This window comes from Harpia harpyja, chromosome 2 (assembly GCF_026419915.1).
Source record: "Harpia harpyja isolate bHarHar1 chromosome 2, bHarHar1 primary haplotype, whole genome shotgun sequence".
Classification (NCBI taxonomy): domain Eukaryota; kingdom Metazoa; phylum Chordata; class Aves; order Accipitriformes; family Accipitridae; genus Harpia; species Harpia harpyja.
The window spans coordinates 19144627-19169073 of NC_068941.1; the positions used below are offsets into that span (position 1 = coordinate 19144627).

The following is a 24447-nucleotide window of genomic DNA, read 5'->3' on the forward strand; positions in this document are numbered from 1 at the left end:
TGCTGCCCCATCGTGCACGGTGAATACTGACAGGCCTGTGCCAGCAGCTCCAGGAATAACAAAGGGGAAGTGGTGTTCCAAAATAAGACATTTTCACAACCCCTGTCACCAAGAAAACTGAAAGATTACTCATGTTTCCAGAGGCAGAATGTGCCAGGGTGGGAAAAGGAGTCACTAGGTTCTCCCTGAGCAGGAGCTTTAGTCTTGGTGTTGCCGCACCCGCCCCTCTCTGCCATTTCTTTGCAGATACCTGGAGTGGAAGCAAGAGGGATCAGTGGTGGCCGGGAGCAGCAGTACTGTCCTTGTGACACAGTGGGGGCCCAGACACCAGAGAAAGTCCTGCCTGGCCATCTCAGGAAGTGTCCCTACAAATGGAGCTCGCCTGTTGAGCAAGAACCACGCTCACCGCAGCGCTTCCAGTTGTTCGGTCTAGACCGAGTGACCTCTCTTACTGGTTGTAAACCATGGGGAGAACCAAGAGAGCCAGGATCAGGCCTTGATGCCTGTGGCAGCCTCTTCTAGCTTCTCACTGGTGTGCTGTAGAGGCTGCGGGCAGCAGCCACGAAAGTAGCAGCTTCCTACTTGGAGGGAAGTAACTGCAGAGGGCAATGAAAGCATCGCTTTTCCATTCTGTCAGCTCCAGGTAACTGCAGTAGCCACACTGCATTGCACACTGTGCCCCAACCACTTGGGGGAAAGCACATGATGTTGAAGTGAGCACCTTTTGGAAAAGATTAGAAGTTTGCGTGTCTTTGGAGATGAGGCACGTCATACAAGTTGCTTTCAGCAACAGTCAAGGATGGCCTGAATTCTTGAGGGGCAAAAGGTAGGAAATGAATAGCAGGCTTTGCTATTAAGAACACAACTTTAAGGAATAATATAAAGGAATATAAATTCTTGTTAAGAAATCTACACCCACTGTGCATGCTATAGGAAATACAAGACAGGAGGACTTCTGTCCTAGTTTTATTTTTTTTTTTTTTTAACAACACCTGCTTCAATGAAAGATTGAAACAGTCAAACTAAAACAGACATTATATGCTCATACCATTTACAATATTTACATAATATACATTTTTTTTGCTCAACAGGTAATTATAGTGCAAGTGAAAAGAATCACTGGTGTAAAATGTTAAACTTTCCTGCTTGAACTAACAAGTGGGGTAAATGCACTTCACAGTAAGCAAGCGTAGTTGTCACTTCACAGTGACAGGTCCTGCTGAGTTTTATTTACACCAAGCCTAAGTCAGAAAATCGATGAGTGAGTTCACAAGTGATCCCTTCTTCATTCTAACATCAAACATCAGAATCGCAGTGTTGAACTTTCTATTGTGCAAATAGATAGCAACTAATTTCAAATGCTGTTGTATTAAATGCTAAAATATATTTTAACTTCCTTATTATACATGCTATAAAATTACACTAAAAAGTTCAAGTTTCCAAAGTAACAATTAGCTTTATATATATATATATATAGTCTATATATAACTTTTTAATTTTTTTTTTTTTTTTTAATACCCAGGATAAAGATATACCAGCTTCAGTATAGCTGTGGTTTTTCATAAGCATCTACCAAAGTACTGTACATAGCCAAAGCCTCATCTAAAACTTAGTTTTCCAGGTATGCTACTTTGGTCACCCTTTCGTTCTCCCTTCCCTTCTTTTTAAAGTGCCTTTCCACATGTCCCACTCCCTGGCTGTGCTACCTTTTAACCTCAGGCTATGCTGCCCTTCTGGTAGAAGGGCTGAAATTCAGTCCCCTCCAATTAACGAGCCAAGTCACTTGGCCAGACAGACAAGCAGCTGGCGACGTTTTTCACCTCTTGGAGTGTTCCCTCAATAGAGTACTGCAATCTCCAGGTCAGACATAATTTAATTCTGTCAAATACCTGACATGAACAGGAACTACTTTAGACCCGGATTTCGTTTCATAGCCATGTACAGGGGTGCTTTTCCATACACAAGCTACTATGGCCTAAGTGCAAAACAGAGTGCACAGTGGTCTCAGCTGCATGGTGTTCAACAAAAAGCAGTCAAATTTTACAGATACACCTTATCACTCACCCTAGTTATTTTCTCCATGGTTTTATCCTCAAGTAGCACCAACCATTTAAAATTTTCATCTCTAATATATATATATATATATACACACCCTTTAATATTTTTTATATATATATACACACACACACATATCTGGCATCGGTACGTTCACCACAGGAGAAACTTATTTACAATTAGTCAGAAAAATTAAATTGTATCAAGTTACAGTATACCAAAACAAAATTGGCATTTGTGCTTTCTGTTTGTACAGGAGTAATTTTTGTCATTTCAAAAAAAGTTTATATTTTTATTTGCATCAAGATGTCACATGATGAAAAAAGTTAGAAAACAGCTAGGATTGAGAATTACAGAGCATCAGCTTTCCTCATATGCCCCACTAAGTCTACAGAATAGCTGCTTCCTATAAAAATTCTCCATTCAAACACCTATGTGGTTACCCAAGCTTGCTTGAGGATCTTCTTAATAAATAATAACACAGAGCAGAAGAACCATGCATCCTGTCTTGCACTGTGCACATTCATGAGATAAAAGTTTCTGCCTTCACTGAGTAACAAATTAATAAAACAGCAGTTAAACTTCACTTTTTACTCAGGACCTCAAAGTGCTTTTAAAAAGAATGAAATACCCCCATTCTACGTGGTAGTTGAGAGGCACAAGGAATAAGGCTTGAATTACTGTCTTCAGACACTGACCAGGCCGTGGAAACCCAGGGCTTAAACTCCAGATTCTCTCCAATCTGTTCACCGGGTTGGAGAATCCCATTTTCTCAGGTAATCTCTACTCTTGGATGTAGATGCTTGTTTATAATCTGTAACATTAACGAAAAAAAGAGTGGCTCCACAGCCCAAACAGCCCAGCTGTACTTCAGTAAAGGTAGTTCTCTCTTGAAAGCATGAAATAGTTTCATAAGAAAGCTGTTTGATTAAAAACAGAGCTAAGTTTAACCTTCATAGCAACTTAGTAAATACAGGTAGTCTGATACAGCAGGCATAAGTAGCTCTTTGACTGGGCTAACAAGTATTTTCTGGGCAGTTGTAATTTCCGCACAGGGCTACATAAAAGTGACCACCTGCCTCATCTGTTTATGCTTCAGTAACCACTGGAGACCAAAAAAGTATTGCTAAGATATACAATATTAAATAACTCATTAAAAACTAAAGGTGAATTTTTATTTTTTTTTTAAAATACAAGGCCTGTCAGGCTGGGCACTGAAGGCAGACTGCTGCCATCCACTTCAGGAACTAAAATATACAGCACATGTACTGTTACTTTGCAAGCATTTTCATTGTTTTAGGAGTAAGAGATCTTCTGTGTCCTAATAGGAAGTCATAGCATTCACATTCATTTCACGAAACATTAACCTCTGGCGGACCACAAACTACTCTTCCTTTAGCTATTATCTATGTGCACGTTTGCAATGCTTTTCCACAGGCTTCTTGTAAATGGAGGTTTCTTCTAGTCCTCCGTTTTGACAAACTACCCTCTCAGAGAAGGCTGCAGGATCCCTTTTTCAACGAGGTGAGATTTCAGGGTTTTATACACGCTTAGTTGTTGCTCAGGCTGAAGTATCAACAGCTGTTTCAGTAATTTGCTGGGATTTGGACCCCTGTCAATGAAAAAAGAATGTGTTTTTTTGTGAGCAGCAGCTCTAAAGAAACTTTTCGACAGCTTTCCATTTTCCTCTTCCTGCACAAACAATGCCTTCCCTTTTTTGGGGACACCAAGTTACGGATTTCTCCCAGTCTATCTCCTCAGGACGCATGGGCGAGCATTACTGGCAAAGCATACTCCTTAGCTCAATTTGAACAGAAACTAAAAAGCATTTCTTGTATTTGCTGTCAAATGGGGATATTAAGAAGGCTTATGACAAGTAAGATTCACTGATTCATCCTTAATCACTGTAATCAACATTTTTCATCAACAGATCTTTTTTAGTTTAGTATCTGTTGCCAGATAAGTTGTGTACTATTGAACTAAATGGAAAGTTGTCTAAGTAGGTAAAGAAAACCACAAATTAAACCAAGCTTTTCTAAATAACAGCCTCATTTTTAGCTAGTCACTTATTTACAGTCTACTTCTAAGATGGACCAAATACGAGGCAAAGGATCTGTTGTTGATTAGGTATCTAATAATTATTTAGCCATATGCATTTACAAAACTAAGGACATGTATCAGTTTGGACACCCACAGCCCCTTGATCCCCTCCCTGCCCCAGGAACTAAAATGACTGACTGTAAGAGAATTGTCATTCCCATGATTTCTTCTTGAAAGCTGGTGTGGTTCAGGGAAGTTGAGCAGTATTTTTAAGAAGTTGTCTCCTCTCATTAACCATAGTGTTTTCATCTTACACAGAAAATCCCAAGTTAAGTGACTGAGAAATACTGAAACTTAGAGGAAGAACTGCAGTCTCATAACCTACAGGCTCTTCAGGAACCACACAGGGAAAGCAGATGCTGCAGCAACCCTCCTGCCAAAAACCCCATCTTTATACCTCCCTGTAAAGGAGGTAAATTCTAGTAAAACTTCTAAGAGGCTGCTATGCAAAACTTTCTGGTATTTAGGGTACACAGGTTACCTTTAATAGTAGTCACAGAAACATTAAGGCATAGCTTGAACCTGACACAAATCCTAGGCAGTGACATATGTTTTCTTAATAGTTCTGTATTTGAAATCATTGCATAAATCAGATTTCAAAACCTGCAATCTCTGCTATGCTAACAGTGCGGGACATTACTCATATGAAGTAACTATGGTGCAGCTCCTATGCAAGCTTAAGCAGTTAATATTGTAAAAAGCCCATACCTTATGAAACTGGTGATATAGACATGAACAAAAGTGGCCATCAAGTACTGACAATCAAAGCGATCCATTATCCCACCATGCCCAGGGATTGTGTCTGCGAAATCCTTTTGGGTGTGAAGGATGGGGAGAGCCGGAGGGGGGGGAAAAATCATGGTCAGTGATTCCGATGAAACACACTATGATGTATCACTTGACAGCAGCACATTAAGGCCGCAATTAAGCTACAGTTTCACTGCATTGAGGCAAAAAGTGCAAGAGCCTCCTTTGCTAAAGTAGTTTTTAACTGCAAAGGTGAGTCAAGGGGTGAGAAGAAAAAGAAGAGATGAAGCACCTTGTCCATAGTATCACACAAGAGGACAGTGGTAGGTCAGGTGCAGGTTTGCCAGTACTGAGTACACTTGCGTGCCTATACATACTTCATTTTATAGCAAGCCTCTTAAGCTAAAGGCTGTCGTCTCTTGCCTCTGCAGAATCTAATTCTCCTCTTTTTTACTTTTATTGCTTTATCCTGTACTGGTAGCTGCTGCTGAAGCACTTGTTACCAGGGAATATATATTTGCTACAAGAGAAGCAGTAACCTGCGGACTCTTTCCACTGTCTAACACTGGCTTTGCAAGTCATACTGCCCATTCACCTGCTGGTTTTTTCACTGGTTTCTTGGTAACCATAGTTAAAAACCTCAATGTGTGCATACAATATAAATATATTTAACCAAATCAAAAAACCCTGTAGTGAAAAAATTATCACTACTTAAAAAAAAATATTTCTGATCCAAACAAAGCTCAATACACTACCTTTGTGTTACCCAGTCTTGTCTGTACAACAGGTTTATCAGTCAAACTACCCACATATATCCTTTTCGTCATCCACACTCACTTGTGCACTCACTGGGTGAAAACCCTGACCTTAGTCATGTGGGGTGGCTGCCAGCAAGTTAAACCAGTCCTGTGCTGGTGCCACTCCAGCACTCCAGTGCTGAGCAGGCATGGAGTGTCTAAACTAACCTACGTGCTGCCTTCAGTAATGATTCCACAATACCTTGTCTTCCCAACAGTCCTTTTGTCACCACCTTGGGGGCCAGAAGTATTAAAAAAAAAAAAAAAATCTACTTTTTAATGTTCTACTTTAAGAATAAGTGCTGCTTTTCAGAAGCATTTTTTCCCCCAAAAGCCCTTCTTCACACGAAGTCTTTTGCTACCTGGATGTACAGGTACGACAGCACATGAGGCTGTAGCTAGCAAAGTGCCGGACAAGCTGCTTGGTCCGGCATAAGAAAGAGGGGTAAGTACAAGCACATGTATGGGGGTTCAGCACAAACAGAGAGGTTTATATGCTTCTGTGCAAAGCATGTGCCAAAACTGGTGGACAAAGGGAACAACAAGAAGAACAACAACAAGCAACAGGATAAGAATTACAGCAGTCCTACCAAGACATAAAGAAGGTCAGAAGAAAATTTGGGGCTGCCCTCTTCCCATACTCCTGCTGCCACTTAATACCAGCCAGGGACAACACTGCCACAAGCGACAGCGCACACCTTGCAATAAACAGAGGTTAGCATGTCACATCATTCGCCAATACACACTTTTGTTACAAGGCGGCACTGTATTGGCAAAGGCAGCCAAACATCTCATGCTTTGGTCAACCTGACAAGTCAGCATCTGTGTACTACACAAATACTATTGGTAAAACACAGCCAGCCACAATCCAAAGGGTAAACGACAGTCGGTGCTTCTTAGGCATCTACAGATTGCCTTTCATGTCTAGTATCTCACATCTTGCTTCTCTAAACCACTTCTGCAATGTGACTTGGAAGAGTAATTATCAATCAAAATATGAAACCAAGTTATTCTTAGATTTCCAACACTAGTCACATGTTGATGATACAAAGTTTTAAGAATAACATGTACATATATCTGATAAAACTAAGTACTGCTGCTGATGCTAAAAAAACAGCTCAAACATCATCGCACCTTAGTAGGAACACTAGGTACTACAATGAACAATTAAAAAAACCAAACCAACCCACCAATTTATCTAATTCAAAGAGACAACCAAACAAAATTGGCTTATAGGAGTTGTTACACACCTTGATTTTGAAAGCTCTTTTAAATCCACTGGCAAAGAATCCTCCAAATGGCCCAATTAATGAGGCAAATGTTGACAGTGCAATGCTGTGCATCTGAAATGGGTACATATTCACTGTTTCCTACAAGAAAAATAATTAGCACTGTATTTCAATATGTTTGTAGGCATTTTAAGCTTAAATATTTTTAAATGGGGCTCTTATAGAGCAAACTTCTGCAAAGCTCCAGTTTTCCTGACACAAACTAATACTGTAGAGAAAGGACAAGTAGACACACTGCAGAAAGCTGCTGAAAGGTCTGGTCATGTGAACAGGATGAAGTATTCGGGGTTGCTAGAGCAGCTGACTTTAACAAATGATGTGGTTTTCAGCCAATCCTTTAGCTGATCATAAGGAACAATACTACTAATCCCGTAAAGTACGATGGGACTCTCTAGTCTTTCCTGGCTCTGCTTTTCCAGCTCCATTTCCCATAAACAAAGGAGCTTTCCACAAATTCCTAGTATTGCTCTAGTAAGTGACCCAATGCTCTCCACAAACTTGTCACCTTCACGCAATTCACTGTCACTTCTTTCAAGTGCTCTCACAAGATAGATATGAATTTCTCACTAGTCCATCATACTGTTGCCTTTGTGTATGTACGGCAATAATGGGAGATAAAAGGTTTACCCCCATTAATGCTTTTTGGTTTGCATTTAAACAGATATTGTTCCTCTCAGCCTGTTCACAGACTTGAAATTTGTTTTGATCCTTTCAAGTTCTTACAGATAAGAGAGACTTCACTGGCAACAGGTATCTGCTTTCCTTCCTGACACAGATTAGAAAAAAGGGGGGGGGGGTTGGTTGGTTGGGGTGTTCTGGGTTTGTTGGGTTTTCTTGATTGGGGTTTTCTGGCTTGTTTGGGTTTTCTGTTTTGGGGGGTTGGTGTTTTGGGGTTTTTTTGTAACTCAGCTTTGAGCACTTTCAAGTCAATGGTACAAGCTCCAGCCTTTGAGGGAATGCTATGCTGGCCTCTTCCCTGTGGGCAGAGCACACCTCGCCTGGAAAGTCTTGATAAATACCATCTGTAGCTGAAAAATCCTGTACCTTGTGTTTCTAATTTGCATGACAGCTGGCCAACACCAATTAACTTCGTGACTAGTTTGTGCAGTTATCTTAAGACACCTTTCTTTTAGGCTAAACTATTCAGTTGGTCAAACAGAAAAGTTTATGATTTGGAATTAAGTCAATTTTGTTAGGAGAACACAAGGCTCAACATCTTTTGACACCAAGCAAAATGTCTTCCAAATATAACATCTGGTCATACTTCTGAGAGAGAACATCAGGAATTGAGTAACAGAGGGAAAACCAAAACCAGGCTGTTGCCCAAACAAGTAGATTCAATTTTACTTTCTATAAAGTGCTAAAACTAATTCTCTCCTCAAAAGGCTTGTTAGAGCCTGGAAAAAGTACTCCAGAAGTGCCCATGGAACTACAATCTCTATTTAGTGTTAACTGATAGCTCTCTATTAGACTGGCACAGAGCTGGGCATTCCCATCTCATTGCCCTTTACCAAAATACACAATATAGCTGGGCACAGTAAGATTTTTCTCTGCTCAGTCCACATCATGTTCTTCTGCAGAAAAACCTTTATTAAATTTGCAATCAATGCTACAGTCCCTGAGGCAACAGTACGTTCATTTGGTGTGAAAATCTAAGAGCTCCTTCTAGATGTAATCTTGCTTTTCCAAGTACCAACTGTAGCCATTAATTACTTTTAGTCTTAGGTTTGGTTGCTACAGTTTCCAGTTTGTGCTTTCTTCTTGTAACCACATGGACTTTTCTCCTTCAGTGTTACACCCATGTTAACCACAGGTAAAGCCCATTCATTGCCTTCCCCAGTGCTGTGCACTCACTCTCTGTGCTGAGTCACTGCACAGGAGAGGGGAGCACTGCAGAACCCGCTTGTTCTGCATTTATCCCAGTCACCTCCTCTTTGCCCTAAAGGAAAGATAATGACAGACTGCTTTGTTTCTCTTTGGTATTCTCTTCCTGTTGGAGTGCCTCTGGAGCCTGTGACTTCGGAAGCACTGCTTTGTATAGTAGGATAATTGACGACCTATTTCCTGACAGGTAAAGATACAACAGCTTACTTAAAAAGAATTTGCAGGCTGGGTGTGAGGAAAAGGGTTGGTGACTACATTACTCATACTACTACTGGAACTGTTACTGGTAGTCCTTTTTCACTCAGCACAGAAATAAGGGGATTAACACACAGGATGGTATGTGGTGAAGAAAGTACAAGTCCAATCCTACTAACAGCAGTTACACACTAGCTGAAAACAGAATGAACTTCTACAAGATTACTTAAGCTTGCTACTAATTTGGGCCACAACAAGCCTTTGTCCACTTTCCACAAAAATGTAAAGGTTGCTCTTCAAAAATAGGTTTGTCTGCAAAATGCTTAAGTGACATCCATTGCCAGCACAAAGAGAATACCGGCCACACGAACACAGGTGGGTTTCCTTGGGTTACTCCAGCAATGCATTTAAATTTTGCTTGGGTGACCACCTCCCCTGTCTGAGCAACAGAGAGGCTCATGGTATCGATTCAGTTCTTACCCTTCAAGCCTTACCAGCATTCATATACCTTTCTAAAAAGGTTTAGAAAACCATTCAAGCTGGGAAGTACGATTTCAATTTTAACCAAAGCCTTGATTTTTTCCTTACCCATCCCAACACAGCCTGAAGCAATGGTGGCACAGAGTACTTCTTCATCTGAAAGAGCTCTGAAGGTTCACACTCTGTCACAAACCTGTTGGTTTCGCTGTTATATTCCACAGGGCAGACAAAGTACTGATGTTGAGCCAAAAAGTAGGAAAACTGAAAAGCAAAACAAGGACTCCTGAAATAGGCATTTGTTGTTACAGTCAAAAATCATACTGTAATGGATGACTTTGTCATCACAAGCTGAGGATAATGAAAATCTTTTTAATAACAAAGAGACCCAGAATGGAGTAAAATTAGCCTGTTTAAGTTAGAGAATGCCTCAACAAGGCAGACAAATGTGGACGTTCAATGCACTTAGTGATGATTTCCCAACTTGTTTTCCTTTTCATATCTCTCAAATTCATATCTACTGGACGTTTCTGCATTACGAAATCCCAAAATGTTTGCCACTCATCATTTCTTTGCAGTTCACTTCTCCATTAAAACTTGAACTATTGCTTCTACCAAGTTTGGCTGTTACGAGTTCTGCTGACCTTGGTGATAAATTACTTACCAGAACAGTTACTGTATGCTGTTACTATCTTCTATGCACATAGGCAGCATAATCTACTTCTCAGGAGAAATGTCATTATAAAGTATGTAATAAAAAAATACTACTTTAGAAAGCATAAATAATGCTATCTATAAACTTCAATTTCAAAATAGATGCAACTAATAGATGAAACAATTCCAAATATATTAACAGTAATGGCAAAAATGGTCACTATAACCTATTCAGGAGAGGTGCAAGCCTTGCCTAGCCTTTCTAGCTAGTTACGAATTGGCAGAATTCTCTAGCCAAAAAACCCCTAACTCTTAGGCTTTCAGCAGTTTGAGATGACCAAATTTGTCAGTAATTTTACTTCAAGTAAAAACAGGAAGTTGAAGACTGAACCTACACAAGGAAAGTCCTGTGGTTACTTACCATAAATCCAAATACAACTGTGGAAAAGAAGCCTCCAATGAACCCTTCCCAGGTCTTCTTGGGAGACAGCTAGGCACAAAAGAGATAGCATTAGCCTCATCAGTTGCATCACTGAACCATTTTTTACTCTATTTCTGGACCTTGTTTGTGAAAATCAAGCTCCTACCTGGTTTTACAAAGATATGTGTGAAATACTGAATGTTAGCAGCCGCAGCCGCTGAACATGACAGATAGAGGAGTATGGCAAGGACCTGTCCCAGACAAGGAGGGAAAGTGTCACAGTTTGGTTGGTGCCACTGGGCAGCTTGAGGGAACGGAGAGCTCCCTTCCCATCTGCTGCTGCTGTCTGGAGGCTGCTGCCTGCCTCTGGCCACAGCTGACCCTGATTAAACAGCTGAGCTCCTTCAAGCAGAAGACTTGGAAACCTTCATGAGCATGCTATGGCTCTGTTGGAGACCTCTGCTAGCAAGTGCACATTCAGATAGCAACAGAAGCCTGGGCATTAGACAACTACTGCTAGGGATGCCCCTCAGGAGACACTAGCTTCCTACATACAGAATGGCAAACTAACACAGCAAATAACTGCAGGCCTCAAGAGACCAGCATAGCAAGCTATTTTCTTGATCAAATTCTATCACATTTTCAATTTAGGAGCAGTTTAATATCAGAACCAAGTAAATACCCAAAAGTTAACATGGCAACATCATGAAAATAATAACTCCTGGCTTTCTGTAGGGTCTTGTATATTCTACCAGAATAGTTAGATTACTACTTGAGCCCTTCCCAGCGCTACGTCAGCAAGACCAAATGAGGAATAGGTATCTATGACCTAGCGGCTTATTTCGAATTACAGTTTCTGTACAGTAAGCATGCAGTTAAACCTGAATATGAAATCCAAAAATGTAGTGATTATAAATGATGATGCAATAGACTTGAACTTTATTATACTGTAATGTCAATATTACGTTCACATTAATCCCAGTTTCCACTTACGAATCTTCAAGAAACAGGGTAGTCAATTTGTTTTTTTAGCAAAGATGTGTATCATGCAGTACAGCAGAAAGTATTTTTTCCATGAACATTGTTTTTGAACAAGTATCAAAAATGCTATAAATTGTAAAAGCTTGTTAGTGAAGTGCCTAAGTACATACCTTAATTAATGGAGTTCTGCCAAAGAAGAATCCAAAAATGTAAGCGGTAATATCATTGCAGATAACACTTGAAATTGGAACCAGAAACCTAGAGAAAGATATTAAAAGTTTCATGGAGAAAAAGAAAAGCTGCCCAAACCTAAACACAGGACAGAAATTGAAACAGCAGCATTTCTTTCTGGGAAATTTTTCTGTAGTATTTAGAAGGAATTACATTTCATAACGTGCTCACCTTGTTCCGCTATGAGCAGCATATTTAGCTATACTAGTTTTAGTCTTCAGCCAATCAAGACCATTACAAATCCATGTTAGTTCAAGTTAAAATATCATTTTGGTGCATGAGCTTAAAATATGAACAGGCTGGCTTTTTCCTATCTGGCTTGAAGACTGGTACCACATTTAAGAAGAAATCAACAGATATAAACATGTTAATGTTATTGGTAACATCAAAGCAAGCAAATTCCTTGTAAAGTTTAATGATTCCTAAATTTAAAAAAGAAAAGTTTTCCTTTTTTTCCTTTTCTCACTTTGGAGCAACCTGTGTTAGCTTTCTAAGTGTTCTTTGCATGCAGACAGCACCTGAATTTGTTACTCAAGTCTGTTTACCTCTTTTTTTTCCCCTTTTCAAAGCAGGGATGTATTAATAAGCTAAAAGTCAGATTTTGTGGCCATCTGCCAAATTGCCTAGCACCAGTGGAAATATGAAATAGTAGCTTAGCAAGGCAACCAGGTTCAGGTTTTGGCACATGATCATGCTTTGTCAAAGGCTTTGGGTTTTCTTTCTAACTATGAGCACGTCTTTTCTGCAATAATCTCCCCAGTTGTACATATATCAGGAAAAGAAAAAGGAGAACATGCAGTATTGTGTCCTTGGAAGAACACAAATCATCTTCCATGTGCTTCTTCCTTCCTCCTCTTGTAATTTACCCTGCCCTAAAGAAGTGGGAGGTGGGAAAACATACCCTCTCTTTCAGGAGTGGTGTTAAGTAATCAAGTTTAACTGCATCATCAGAATTTAATATATCACTGGAAACGGGGCATTAAGATGACCGAACAATATCCAAGATTTAAACTCTTAAAATATTTCAAGTAATCTGAATTTATCGGAACAGGGGAGTGAGCAGGGAGGGTGGGAGAGAAGGCGGCAGAGAAGGCGGCGAGATTGGGGATTTCAAATTAAATGGTCCAACTTCAATAGCTCTGAGCAACCTGAAGCTCCCAAGCAATTGAAAAAGAATTGCTGGATATTCATCCATTCAGGAAAATGCTATGGAAACTATTTCACCAAGCGTGCAAGCAATCCTATTCCTTGCAAGTAAATGAAGCGGTTGTTCAAAACTGTCATATTTGTGGCTGCCAACCTAAAGAGGTTTCTCCTTCCCCTCCTGTATCCTTTACCTCATTGCTCCCAACTCCCCTTCCAACTAGACATTAATGGTCTTTTAATTTGTGCTGCTTTAACTGTTCCCACGATTATTCCATAACCAGATCTATGTAAAAGAACCAACCTTTCAATGCAATAGACTTACAAATCAGTTTATTACTGTCCCCTTACCAGATCATGCCTTCAAAGAGATTTTGGATGACAAGATGAGATTGAGTTACAGTGATCAGCAAAGTGACATGAGTCCATGCGAACTGTTAACAATGCAACAACACAACAGTTAGTGAAAACACCGATCCATACACCTTGATAAATACTGGCATGTCAGCTAGAGGAGCTACTTAGGAGCTCACAGGAAAGACCAGTTCTAGTGATAATGCAAGAGATGTGTGCGTACAGTATATCACAAGTTAGCTGGCTTTCTGAAGCAAGTACTGAAACTTTAACAGGTTTCCCCATCACTTACCTCCACCCAGAATTTTTTAACATGCAGTTTAACATCTGATTTAATAAGACATACACCTTCAGCATGAAAGCAGCAAAGAAACGTAAGCAATGTGATATTCTGTATATACATATAACAGACATGTTAGAACTGTAACAATAAAATGGCGATGAACTACTCATGAAAGAGTCATGTTACACAGATGTGGATATCTCTCATAATGGAATACCAGTCCTCTTATGAAACATGAAAATTCTCAGGATTAGCAAAACCAAAGTGTTAATTTTTATGCGCATGGTCATTTAAACCATCATTTTCTTCACATTACTGTACGTATTTGGTGTTTATTCCGTAGCACCAGTGTACAATAAACTGGTTTCCAAACAGCTTACCAGTAAAGGTTCTCAAATAGATTTTATTTTCCAAAAACTTTTAAATCAAGAACTGGTAGTTTTTCCACAAAACACCAAATTTAAGCACTCTACATGTCTGGGCAATTTAACACTCAGAGAATTAAAGAAGTAGGACATTCCATCATCTCATGTGTTTTCCTATGGCAGCCAGCATCTACTTCCAGTTAAGACAACTCAAGAAGGCTGAAAGGGGGGGTGCAAAAACTGACTAAAGGTTTCTGAAAATATTACCTGCTGGTTAATTAAAGCATCTCTGCAGCAAAAGTTTTAGTATTTGTACAGTGCTATTGGAACACCACCTAAACATTGCCACCAGAGATGAGGAAAAGGCTGAGATACTTAATGCCTTCTTTGCCTCAGCCTTTAATAGTGAGACCAGTTATCCTCAGGGTACTCTGCCCCCTGAGCTGGAAGGCAAGGATGGAGAGCAGAATATACCCCCCACAATGCAGGAGGAAGCAGCTAGTGACCTGCTATGCCATCTGGACACTCACAAATCTATGGGACCAGACGGGATCCATCCGAGAGTACTGAGGGAGCTGGCGGAGGTGCTTGCCAAGCCACTGTCCATCATTTATCAGCAATCCTGGTCAACAGGGGAGGTCCTAGACGACTGGAGGCTCGCTAATGTGACACCCATTTACAAGAAGGGTCGGAGGGAGGATCTGAGGAACTACAGGCCTGTCAGCTTGACCTTGGTACCAGGGAAGATTCTGGAATGGTTCATCTTGAGTGTGCTTACATCGCATGTGCAGGACAACCAGGGGATCAGGCCCAGCCAGCATGGGTGCATGAAAGGCAGGTCCTGCTTGACCACCCTGATCTCCTTCTATGAGCAGGTGACCCGCCTAGTGGATGAGGGAAAGGCTGTGGATGTTGTCTACCTGGACTTTAGTAAGGCCTTTGACACTGTCTCTCACAGCACACTCCTTGAGAAGCTGGCGGCTCATGGCTTAGACAAGTGTACTCTTTGCTGGGTAAAAAACTGGCTGGATGGACGAGCCCAAAGAGTTGTGGTGAATGGAGTTAAATCCAGTTGGTGGCTGGTCACAAGTGGTGTTCCCCAGGGCTCAGTATTGGGGCCAGTTCTCTTTTAATATCTTTATCAATGATCTGGATGAGGGGATCGAGTGCACCCTCAGTAAGTTTGCGGGTGACACCAAGTTGGGCAGGAACGTTGATCTGCTCGAGGGTAGGAAGGCTCTATAGAAGGATCTGGACAGGCTGGATCGATGGGCTGAGGCCAATTGTATGAGGTTCAACAAGGCCAAGTGCCGGGTCCTGCACTTGGGTCACAACAACCCCATGCAGCGCTACAGGCTTGGGGAAGAGTGGCTGGAAAGCTGCCCAGCAGAAAAGGACCTGGGGGTGCTGGCTGACAGCCGGCTGAATATGAGCCAGCAGTGTGCCCAGGTGGCCAAGAAGGCCAACGGCATCCTGGCCTGTATCAGGAAAAGTGTGGCCAGCAGGACTAGGGAAGTGATCGTCCCCCTGTACTCAGCACTGGTGAGGCCGCACCTCAAGTACTGTGTTCAGGTTTGGGCCCCTCACTACAAGAAAGACATTGAGGTGCTGGATTGTGTCCAGAGAAGGGCAATGAAGCTGGTGAAGGGTCTAGAAAACAAGTCTTATGAGGAGCAGCTGAGGGAACTGGCGTTGTTCAGCCTGGAGAAAAGGAGGCTGAGGAGAGACCTTATCGCTCTCTACAACTACCTGAAAGGGGGTTGTAACAAGGTGGGTGGTCTCTTTTCCCAAGTAACAAGTGATAGGATGAGAGGAAACAGCCTCAAGTTGCACCAGGGGAGGTTTAGATTGGATATTAGGAACAATTTCTTTACTGAAAGGGTTGTCAGACATTGGATCAGGCTGCCCAGGGAAGTGGTTGAGTCACCATCCCTGGAAGTATTAAAAAAGCGCATAGACAAGGCAGTTCAGGACATGGTTTAGTGGGCATGGTTGATGGTTGGACTCAATGAACTTAAAGGTCTTTTCCAACCTAAATGATTCTATGAAAACCAAATGGCTACTCTCCTTGTCTGTCCAAACACTGTGTTACCACACAGTGGATACATGTCTTTTCTCTGTTTTCCTGCAGTTCTTAGGTAGTAACACCTTAATGTTTTCTTAGGTAGTAACACCTTAATGTTTTCTGGGCAGGCACCAAGTCATATGACTGACACCGCTTTTTTTCTGCCTTCTTTCCAGAAGGGGAAAAAGGAAAAAAACAAAAACAAAAACAAAAACCCCATGGAAAATTTACCTTGTGCCAATCTGAAGATGAGGACTTATTTTGCAGGTTAGAAGATAAAGACCACCTCTCCTAGAAAAGCTGCATCTCCCTGTCAGGCAAGTTCTCCCACAATCATGGTAAATTTTTTTGAGTAAAAGATTTTTTTATATGCTCAGCTAAGTCCTAGTCTAGAATTAGGGATCCTCAATGGTAAAGTGCTACCTAAAGCACTGTGGAAACAGAGGGGTTAACTGCATTCCCAGAGCTTTAGGAGATGTTTAAGGTTGCACAATGCTCTGACTGGTCAAGTTCTTTAAAGACAGAAGCTGTACCGCATTACTGTTTTACTGTTGCTTCTAATCATTCCTATATATAGGAAGTGGGGAGGTTCAGTGGGACTTTTTGGGTTTGTTTTCGTTTGGTTTTGGGTGGGTTTTTTGTGGTTTGTTTCTTTTTACCTGTGATAGGTCAAAAACTGATTTTGTAACATGAGATACACATAGGAAAAAGGTTCATGCTCTTGATTAGCTACTATGCTGTTTATCAGGTGGACAAATAGAAGAGATGAAACACCGGTTTCTTTCAATAGGTTAATGATCTATTGAGGCACAGCAGAGCAGAAGACCAGAACTGCTGTTAAGTGTCACAGAATAAATCTTCCACACAGGGGTTAAGATCAAGTTCCCTTCATAGTACTTCAGTGGGGCCTCTACAAAGTAACACTTGAGTCACAAGAACCACTTCCCACGCTATGCTGAACTATATGGCTTCAGACCTGGGAGGGAGATGCACACCCCTTTCTCCAGGAATCTCTTTGGTATCAGCCTAAGGGAAATGTATCACGTTGTATATGCACAAGGCCTCACCCATGACAGCTTGTATTGACTGAAAGGTCATATCCCGTGATATAATAATAAGCTCCAAGGTGAACAGATAGCGAACAGCCCAACACCACTTAATTTCATGTTACTGTCAGTTTAAGCACATTTTCCACACCCTTTTCCAAGCTATTTTACGAACATAGGGACATGACTGTTTCTAGTGACATTCATAATGTGAGTGACCACAGCAAAGTGGGTAATACACACCATGTAAAACTGCAGACGATAATGTTTCTTCACTAAACTCAAGACAAACATGCAGAAGCCTGTAAAACAAAGCAAGTGTAGTTTGTACCATCTTATATTTAATTACACTGAACTGTGATATACCAGTAATTCTCTTCCCTTGAAGCAGCTTTTAATCCCTCTGTTGCTGGGAGTGTTTGCTTGTATTCAGTTAAGTGTACCTATAGAATTATTCTCATTAGAGCACAAGATTTAGTTAACATCAGTAAAGAACATCCATTTAATTACAAGGCCCCATCGTAGACAACAATTTTTAGGGGAGGAGACCATCACCTTTAAAAAATGCTCAAAACACTCAAAAACCAGGTTGACAAGCTGGTTTTAAATAATTAACAGCAATAATTGAAAGGAAAAGACCAGCTTGCCCCTTTCCCCCAGCCAGGCATATGGCTGCATGCAAGGCAAGCGTAAAGTGCAGGCATTGGAGAATTCAACTGACTGAAGGAAACATTCTAGGGGGCTAGCAGAGCCCCTGGGACAACATTGTGTGCCAGCAGGGGTCAGAGGCCCTCAAAAGACCCTTAACACTGGGGACAGACCCTCAGTGACCCCACGATCCCAACGCGACAGCCGCCAAGGGTCTCTGCTGCGCTCTGCCTCCTGCTTTTGCTCATGACTGGTTTGTCTCATCTCTCCCCTCACCGCCCTTCAGTGGTCATGAGGCATTAGTTAAGTTAGTTTCCTCAAGCCAAACCCAGCTGAAAAAAGTCAGGTTTTGCAAAGCTGGTTTCAATTTTGTGATCTAAGCACCCAGTAGAATTTTTATCTGGTTTAAAAAAAAAAATTAACAGTAGACAGACTGACAGTTCATCATGAAGATCAGGCTTCTTAATATATTTTACAAGTATTTGTAGCATAGCAGTCTCCTGTCCCTTAGGCCAATCCGAGTCTTCAATTGATTTAATTTTAGGCTAAAGTAATATTAACTGCATTGCTGAAAACACTGTGGACTATATTTACATGTTCACAAAGCAATACCCCACAAGACTGCCAGCTTATGTCTCTTCTTCCTAGAAATGAGGCCTTTAAAAAGTCTTTCTTTGGATAAGGAGAAAATCTATCCATGAGGCAAGCATCTGAATATCTTGCAGACAAAATAAAGCCTCAGTCATTTTGAATAATCAGTTTAAAATATATTAGTAAATCTTAATGCTGTAGACCTGTCAGAACACTTGCACAATAAAGCATCAACCCAGCACAGCAATTACATGTGCAAGTCATCTCCACTGACTGCCAAAATAGCGTTCACGTATTCAGGTACTGAGCCCCAGTTCTTCAGCAATCAAAATTACTTAATGCTAACTTCTCTTGAGCACTATTAGCTCAACTTTCTGAAGATCATCTACTTGTTTAGGATGCTTTCTTCTTCTCAGTGAACACAAAATTTATTCATCTTTTCACAGGAAAAACGGAACTGCAAACACCTAATTTCCTTGAACATCAAGAGGAAAAAGAAACTGAAAGTGCATAAAGCTGGGGAACAATTTTTTTTTTTTAAAGAGAAATAAGCACAGAAACAAATGCAGCACGAAGTTTCATTCTTGCAATTACCTTCACTTACCCGTTAAATAGAGTGCAAAAGATATAAACCTGTGGTAACGAATTAGGAATTGAAGCTGTTCTCTTCTCTGAACAAAGGTAGCAAAGTAATCAGCTACAGTCTCTCCATAAAAGAAGTAGTTCACACAGAGCAAAAAGTACCTACAACATACAACAGCTAGCAGTTATTTTAACAAAATAATATATATTAATTGTCATTCTTAAAAACAAAACAAACAAAAAACCACAACAAAAAACACCACATAAAAGGAAAACCAGAAGGGTAGAAAAGACATGTGATAAAAATAAAATTCAAATATAAATCAGTCTTATACTTTTGAGTCGGTGCCTCATCTGATGAGCCAATTTTTGTAATTTACTTCTTCTAAAGCAACTGCACTAGGAAACGAAGCACATTTTGCAGGATACAGTTGGAAGATTCATTCATCCTTAACTACAGTATTGAATACTCCACACCTATGCAAGTTCTTTTCAGATATTCTAAAAGCAGAGAACAAGTATCTGCTATCATCGATAGCAATTCTGTGTGTTCTTTTCCTGTATGCTAACAAGGGTAGTTTATGATTTCTGCCTTACAAACAGGAAAAAAGGTACTTGCATAACGAATCCTCTGAGGACAGTGAATCTGACATGGGGCTTGAGGATCTGAATGTAACTAAACCTGTCATCTGGCCTGAAGACTTTCATCTAAAAGAGTTACTGCTGCATTTCCTGCTCCACTCCACCACACACTTTGCCTTTTAGCTTTCTTGACCAACCAATAATCTCACAGCATTAAATCCATCAACTAACTAGTAAATGCAGCTATGACTACAAGTTTTTCAAAACAATTTTGTGGGAGTAAGTCCACAACAAAGGTTCAACTGAGGTGAAATGTCACCTTCAGCCATCTCTTTTTGAAGGATCTTCAAAGAAATTCCTTTCAGTCAAAACAGTCAGTACACAAGTAATTCTGCCACAGGTTTTCATACAAGTTCAGTTACTCAGCTTTCTAGAGTTAAGTCAAAAATGGGATCCTCAAATGCCAAGGCAGCACTCAATAAAAACCAATAAATAGCAAATCCAAAACCACTAAGAGATGCAACATACTAGGCAACATACTCTTCGGCTTATTACCAAAGTCAGCCACAGAAGATAAAAACTTGTGATTCAAGACTGGATCTCCAGATAGTGTCAGAATGATCCATACTCATTCTCTTCCCCCTAGCAAATGTTAACACTCACTTTGCAAGGCTTCACGTGTCTGAACATCAACTATTTGGCTTATTTAGACAACTAACAGGATTCTCTCATCTCATTGAGATGTCTTGGTATTTAGTCTCAGTGGCAAGATGTTGGACTGAAAGGAGCTTTGATGTTAACTAGTGTGGCAATGCAGAGGAGTTGATTTTGTGCTCCACATATGAAAGTGATGGTGACCAACTGCCAAAGTAGGCTAAGTGGTAGAGTGCACATCTCCTCCTCTAAAAATTTTGGGAAGACCACAGAATCATTCATGCATAAGTCTGCTCTAGCTGCAGGTCCAGAAGCCATGGAATAAAGCAGACAATAGATAAGTCCCCCAGATAATCCAGGAGTGACCAGAGGGGAACTGATTAGCATTTACAGAAGAGCCGACAGCTGGAATCCACCACATTACACAGTAAAGTTGCTTCTAGAAGTGAAGAAGCAACGTGACAAGAGACAGGGAATAACCTAGCTATTTCAGTTCCTTAAAAAACCAAACCCAACATGAAACCAAAACAACACAACGTAGGTCATGTCTGAAGCATTATGTCCTTAAGCACTTTATAGACTACATGTGCCCAACACCTTATATAATACTGACTCTAATCAAAAGCCTTTCTTTTTCCTCCCAGAGCTCAGAAGAAGAGTTGATTTCCCCAGTTCTATCCAGCCCTATATAAGCTAGACATTGTCACAAGTATCTGGGATTTGCCAGAAAAATTAATCTCATCTTTTGGCTTTCAGAAGATCCCCCAACACTGTATTTATGCAGTCCTGTGATTAAGTGTACGATTGGAAAGGATTTAAAACTTGTATGTTATTGTTTTAATTCTGTGTGTGTGAAGAGGAGCCTTTAAGGTACCTGTTCTATTTATTTCTTGTGCAAGGTTAACAGCCAAAAAAACCCCCAAAAACCACAAACATCAAAGCAGTTCAGGTAATACATATCAGATAATTATTTGGCTATGCACATTTTTAGATAGCTTACACATGCTCAATTCTGACTTAAAGCATATATGCATGCATACATATATGGGTACATATATACATATTTATAACAAGGAAAAAAATTGAAGTAGTAAAAGGCCAACTGACTTGTCCAAGTTCACAAGTGGAAGACAAATACAGAATCCTGTATTAGAGACAGATGTCAAGTTTTATGTCTGCACATGACCTACAAAGCTATCATTCCACCATGACAGGATATGAAGAACATGAAGATTTAAGTTTCACATCCCTACTTATTGATGTTCTTGCTTGCTACTCACCAGCTGAGGGATCTAAACCATGGTAAATCATACGAGTGGTAGACTCTGTAACCTATAGTAATGATTTCATGGTAACACTTCACTTGGATGCTTAAGACCTAAAATAAGAAAAATAAAAAGCTATGTAAATATGCTGCAATTGTTTCTTAAAGGCAGTAAGTAGTACTGCAACCTGCATTAAGGGGAGAAATTATTCTGAATTCAAATTCCACAGAAAACAGACAGTTTTAAAGCAAGTCCAAGGAAAACTAAAGCTCCATCTAAAACCCCCCCAAAACCTCAAAACCACTAGGTATGCTGAGAAAAAACACATTGGGCTAGCTGCAAGAATATGCTCATGAAACAAGGGAAAGCTCCTGACTTTTCTTCATTAAAACAGTTTGGCAGCAGCAGGTCAAAAGTACTTCCTGTAAAGAAGGCTCTTCTATATCTTTTGGCTAAGTTTTGTCTTTAAATTTAGTTTAAGAAATATTTTTTAGCCCAAATGGAAAAAACTAGCTGTGCAACACAACTTGGACACCCAGGTCTTCCACTTGCAAGCATCTCATTAAGGACAATTAGCACTGATGATTAGAAGCAAAGCTCATCTAACCCAGGTCTGAATGTCACACCCTCCACAGCCTTTATTTTGTTTTGCTGATCTCACTACTTCAGCGCTTGCCCATGCAAGTCTGGTTGTATGTCCTGTCAGTCTTTGGGCTCCAAAGGACTCTCTGCCAGTCCTGTCTAATCCACAGTCACCAAGCAAATTGCCCTGCCCAGATATCAAGTATTGCCAAACACAGGTCATCAGTAATCCCATGCAGAGGCAGGAGTAAGAACCTACCCACACCGATCGCGCATGTCGGCATGCTAGACTTTGCAGTATTCTCTTACCACCTGCATTCATTAATAAATTTCATCTTGCTCAACGTGTGAACACAGTTTAAAACAGTCTTACACCACCTCAGTGAGTTAATTTTGAAGCTCCCCTATCTCATGCTCTTTCTTCTACTTAACCTACGTTAAAAAAATTAAATGCTATACGCAAGAGCAACATTAAAGGATTGCAACTTACAATGGAAAAGGACACTGGGGTCCAAAGGCATGGAAGCTTGTGCCTGTTACCTTGGTAGCAGGCAAATGTAAAACATGCCTCCCAACTTTTTAGAGCAGTCTCAGGGCTTGCCCTCCAAACTTCACTGGATTACCCCTCTTACAAGTCTCTGAGCATTTTCAGTCTCAGTATTAAGATGTGGTTTTAGCATGACAACTTTTGCTTAAATACAAGCTATTTGATTCCAGTGAAATGAAATTCAACTGGGTTTTCCCTCCATTCTTCTTCTTACGTAGCCTCCGTTGTCAACTTTATGAACAGTTTATTATATTGGAAGACAGAGTTTTTGCTTTATGGCACAATGGAGGAAGAACTCTATTCCAATTCTATACTAATTACTTTTTGGTTCGTGTCTCATTAGTTTTGCCCATGATTGCAATCTCAGAGTACACAATGAATATACTGAACCACGCTGAAAATTGATTAGTTCTTTTTTGTTCTTATCATCATTCTCAAGCGTAACAGACTACTAAAGGAAAGATCGTGAAAAAAATATCTCTCTACAATGACCTACACTTTAAAGGGGCTTTTTTTGTTGTTTCTTCACACACAAAAAAGAAAATCCTCCACCAATGAAACAATGAATTACTAGTTTGCTATGTCATTCACCTGAAAACAGGACATATAAACCAGACTAATTCAGATGTAATGCAGACCGTAATACTCATGAAACAGCATTGCACTCTCTCAGGACAATACAGGCAAAAAAAGGGAGTTTATGACCTTTGGAAGAAGGGGCAGGCAACTCAGGAGGACTACAAGGATGTTGTGAGGTTATGCAGGGAGAAAAATAGAAGGGCTAAAGCCCAACTAGAACTGGCTACTGCCGTGAAAGACAATAAAATTTGTTTCTATAAATACACGAGCAACAAAAGGAGGGCTAAGGACAATCTCCATCCTTTATTGGATGCAGGGAGAAACATAGTGACAAAGCAGGAGGAAAAGGCCAAGGTACTTAATACCTTCTTTGCCTCAGTCTTTAATAGTAAGACCAGTTGGTTTTGGGGTACCCAGCCCTCTGAGCTGGAAGACAGGGCCAGGGAGCAGAATAAAGACCCCATCATCCAAGGGGAGATGGTTAGCGACCTGCTACACCACTTAGACACAAGTCTATGGGGCCAGATGGGATCCACCCAAGGTTACCGAGGGAGCTGGCAGAACTGCTCACCAAGCCACTTTCTGTCATTCATCAGCAGTCCTGGCTAACCAAGGAGGTCCCAGTTAACTGGAGGTTAGCAAATGTGAAACCCATCTACAAGAAGTGCTGGAAGGAGGCTCTAGAGAACTACAGGCCTGTCAGTCTAACCTCAGTGCCAGGGAAGGTCGTGGAGCAGATCATCTTAAGTGCCATCACATGGCACAAACAGGACAGGTGATCAGGCCCAGTCAGCAGGGGTTTATGAAGGGCAGGTCCTGCTTGACAAAACTGATCTTCTATGACAACGTGACCCACTTAGTTGATGAGGGAAAGGCTGCGGATGTTGTATACCTGGACTTTAGTAAAGCCTTTGACACTGTTTCCCACAGCATTCTCCTGGAGAAACTGGCTGCTTGTGGCCAGACAGGTGCATTCTTCACTGGGTAAAAAACTGGCTGGATGGCCAGGCCCAAAGAGTTGTAACTGGACTTAAATCCAGTTGGCAGCCAGTCACAAGTGGTGTTCCCCAGGGCTCAGTATTGGGGCCAGTTCTGCTTAATATCTTTATCAATGATCTGCACGAGGGGATCAAGGGCACCCTCAGTAAGTTTGCAGATGACACCAAGTTGGGAGGGAGGGTTGATCTGCTCGAGGATAGGAAGGCTCTACAGAGGGATCTGGACAGGCTGGATCGATGGGCTGAGGCCAGTTGTATGAGGTTCAACAAGGCCAAGTGCCAGGTCCTGCACTTGGGTCACAACAACCCCATGCAGCGCTACAGGCTTGGGG

The 24447-nt window shown here is 40.9% G+C and overlaps 1 protein-coding gene across 1 annotated transcript in view; it reads right to left on the reverse strand.

Moving 5' to 3' along the window:
- Window positions 1–964: 964 nt before the first annotated feature.
- Window positions 965–24447, reverse strand: part of CDS1 (CDP-diacylglycerol synthase 1) — a 37471-nt gene continuing 13988 nt past the window's right edge. Inside the window, exons 4-13 of the mRNA XM_052772432.1 lie at window positions 21425–21522; window positions 18931–19070; window positions 17331–17389; window positions 13326–13408; window positions 11771–11858; window positions 10620–10688; window positions 9656–9808; window positions 6950–7069; window positions 4864–4967; window positions 965–3667 (exon numbers count right to left, since the gene is read on the reverse strand). Coding sequence (XP_052628392.1) covers window positions 3538–3667; window positions 4864–4967; window positions 6950–7069; window positions 9656–9808; window positions 10620–10688; window positions 11771–11858; window positions 13326–13408; window positions 17331–17389; window positions 18931–19070; window positions 21425–21522 — 1044 coding nt within the window. The 3' untranslated portion in view covers window positions 965–3537. The remainder of the gene's footprint in view (window positions 3668–4863; window positions 4968–6949; window positions 7070–9655; window positions 9809–10619; window positions 10689–11770; window positions 11859–13325; window positions 13409–17330; window positions 17390–18930; window positions 19071–21424; window positions 21523–24447) is intronic.